Source organism: Lactuca saligna, chromosome 1 (genome assembly GCF_052625555.1).
Source record: "Lactuca saligna cultivar CGN05327 chromosome 1, ASM5262555v1, whole genome shotgun sequence".
Lineage (NCBI taxonomy): Eukaryota > Viridiplantae > Streptophyta > Magnoliopsida > Asterales > Asteraceae > Lactuca > Lactuca saligna.
The window spans coordinates 65,412,313-65,414,275 of NC_136417.1; the positions used below are offsets into that span (position 1 = coordinate 65,412,313).

Below are 1,963 nucleotides of genomic sequence, written 5' to 3' on the forward strand. Positions count from 1 at the left end.
TCTTATATATGGCACTAGAAAGATTTAGTCTCTCTATTTCTTGTTTTCCTTTTTCACCATAAAATGGAATCAACTAATTACTAGTCGTTCGTATTTATAATATATACCTTAGTCAACTAATTTTTTAGCAAAGTCAACCTCCAAATAGGTTATTTATTTATTTTTTTATTATTTTTTTTTAACAGCAAACTAACTAATCTAATCCTTAATAACCACCAATATCTCCACCGAGATTTGAACCCGTGACCTCTCATATTAGATGGTCACTCCATACTGCTAGACCATTGAACTTTTGGTTCCAAATAGGTTAAATGAGTACAAGAAGTATTACATCTAATGTTCCTTAATTTAACCAACTCAAACCTAATTTCCCAGACTTAATTGTGTTACATACCAAAGGGCCAACACTACAAGAAATGTTAGCGGTTTTTCACGTTCCACGTTAAGTCAAGATTCTAGGTCCGTAGAAGTATATGGAGACTGTTCAGAAATGAGTGTACCATCAAGTAGTTAAACCTCAAGGATACTGTTGAGAATCAGAAAAATCATATTTATCGGAAACAATACAAAACCGACCAAAAAATAATACGTACATAGCATGTCACTCGATAAGCTCACATCACATGCCAAATTTTACACATAAGAATCACAGGAAAATAAGCAAAATCGTAAATCAAAACATATACTTTCTGGATATGGTAGTTAATAACTTAGAACACCATAGCATATGCGGCAACAAGTACTGTAAATACAATAGGAATGGTTGCGAATTTAGTTGAAGATGCATCTGATGAACCATTATCTGTTGATGGCACAGTGTTTGTTTCACTGCCTTTACCCGAAGGGTTTCCTGAAGGTGTCGTTTCTGAAGAAGGTGTGGTTTCTGAAGGGGAGTTGCTTGGAGATGCAGCTGTCCAGTGAACAATGACAAGTAGATAAATTTGACATTTCTAATTTGTGAACTTATATATGAAAAAGTTATAAATCATAGTGGATTATAGATTCTTTTTGCATCATCTCCCATTGAATTGTATCAATGATATGATGTATCGGTCATTAGATAAAGCATTTGTATCAGAGTAAAGCGCGTATTACCGAAACTTTAGGTTTTATTTGTGACATGAATACTAAGCTTTCTAAGTAAAAATTCAGTTCCTTACCATTGCATCGACTGGTTGGTGGTGTCTGGACATTGCATGCACTTGGCAACGCAAGAGCCTGAGTTTGGTTGATGCTAAGACCCAAAGATGAGCCACCACCATTAAGGACTTGACACAAGCACTCTGGCTGTGACTGGACTACACTCGCGAGTTGGCTGCAACATCCTGATGATGGTGTTGATGTGTTGCCAGAAATGTAGTTGAGGCATGGGGACAAGCTAATTAGCACACTTGTGCACCCTGATGATTGTGCTGTTGCACCTCCGTAGAGGGTGGCCACTGTGATCACTAGGATCATTGTTGTCGATGCAATTGTTTTGGTACTTTGATATTGTGCCATTTTGGGTTTAATTTTCTGGGATTTATGTGTAGTTTTAAATTGGAATGGGATTTGGATGTGGAATAAAAGATAGGCGCTTGAAGTTGTTGTTGGGAGTTTGGAGATCTTATGAATCAATATATAGGGGAAATTGGTATGGTTCGAGTCTACTCATGGCAGGTGTTGTGCATAGGTGACCTACTTTTCCTACTTTATAACATTAACCACCTAGATATGTAATGTTAATATTCAAAGTAAAGGGGATTTTGAAGACTGAGAGATAGAGACCAAATATAAAGAATTATATTTGTAATTTACTATAGATTATTAATAATGATACGAAAAAGAAATGGTTTTATTATTATTATTATAAGGTAGGACGAAAAGAGTTTTGATTAGTTTTCAAGGTGAGGTGCTCAAAGAATCCGATTGGTGTTTGGTAAATAACAACCTAACTATATAAACAAATAGCATTTCTTGATTT

At 35.5% G+C, this 1,963-nt stretch overlaps 1 protein-coding gene across 1 annotated transcript; it reads right to left on the reverse strand.

The window, feature by feature from the left end:
• Positions 1-529: 529 nt before the first annotated feature.
• On the reverse strand, positions 530-1,577 carry LOC144998831 (non-specific lipid transfer protein GPI-anchored 26-like). The gene is made up of 2 exons (XM_078958569.1): positions 1,161-1,577; positions 530-910 (listed from the first exon to the last, which is right to left on the reverse strand). The coding sequence occupies exons 1-2, from the start codon at positions 1,498-1,500 to the stop codon at positions 711-713; spliced, it is 540 nt and encodes a 179-aa protein (XP_078814695.1). The 5' UTR covers positions 1,501-1,577; the 3' UTR covers positions 530-710.
• Between the last annotated feature and the right edge of the window lie 386 nt (positions 1,578-1,963).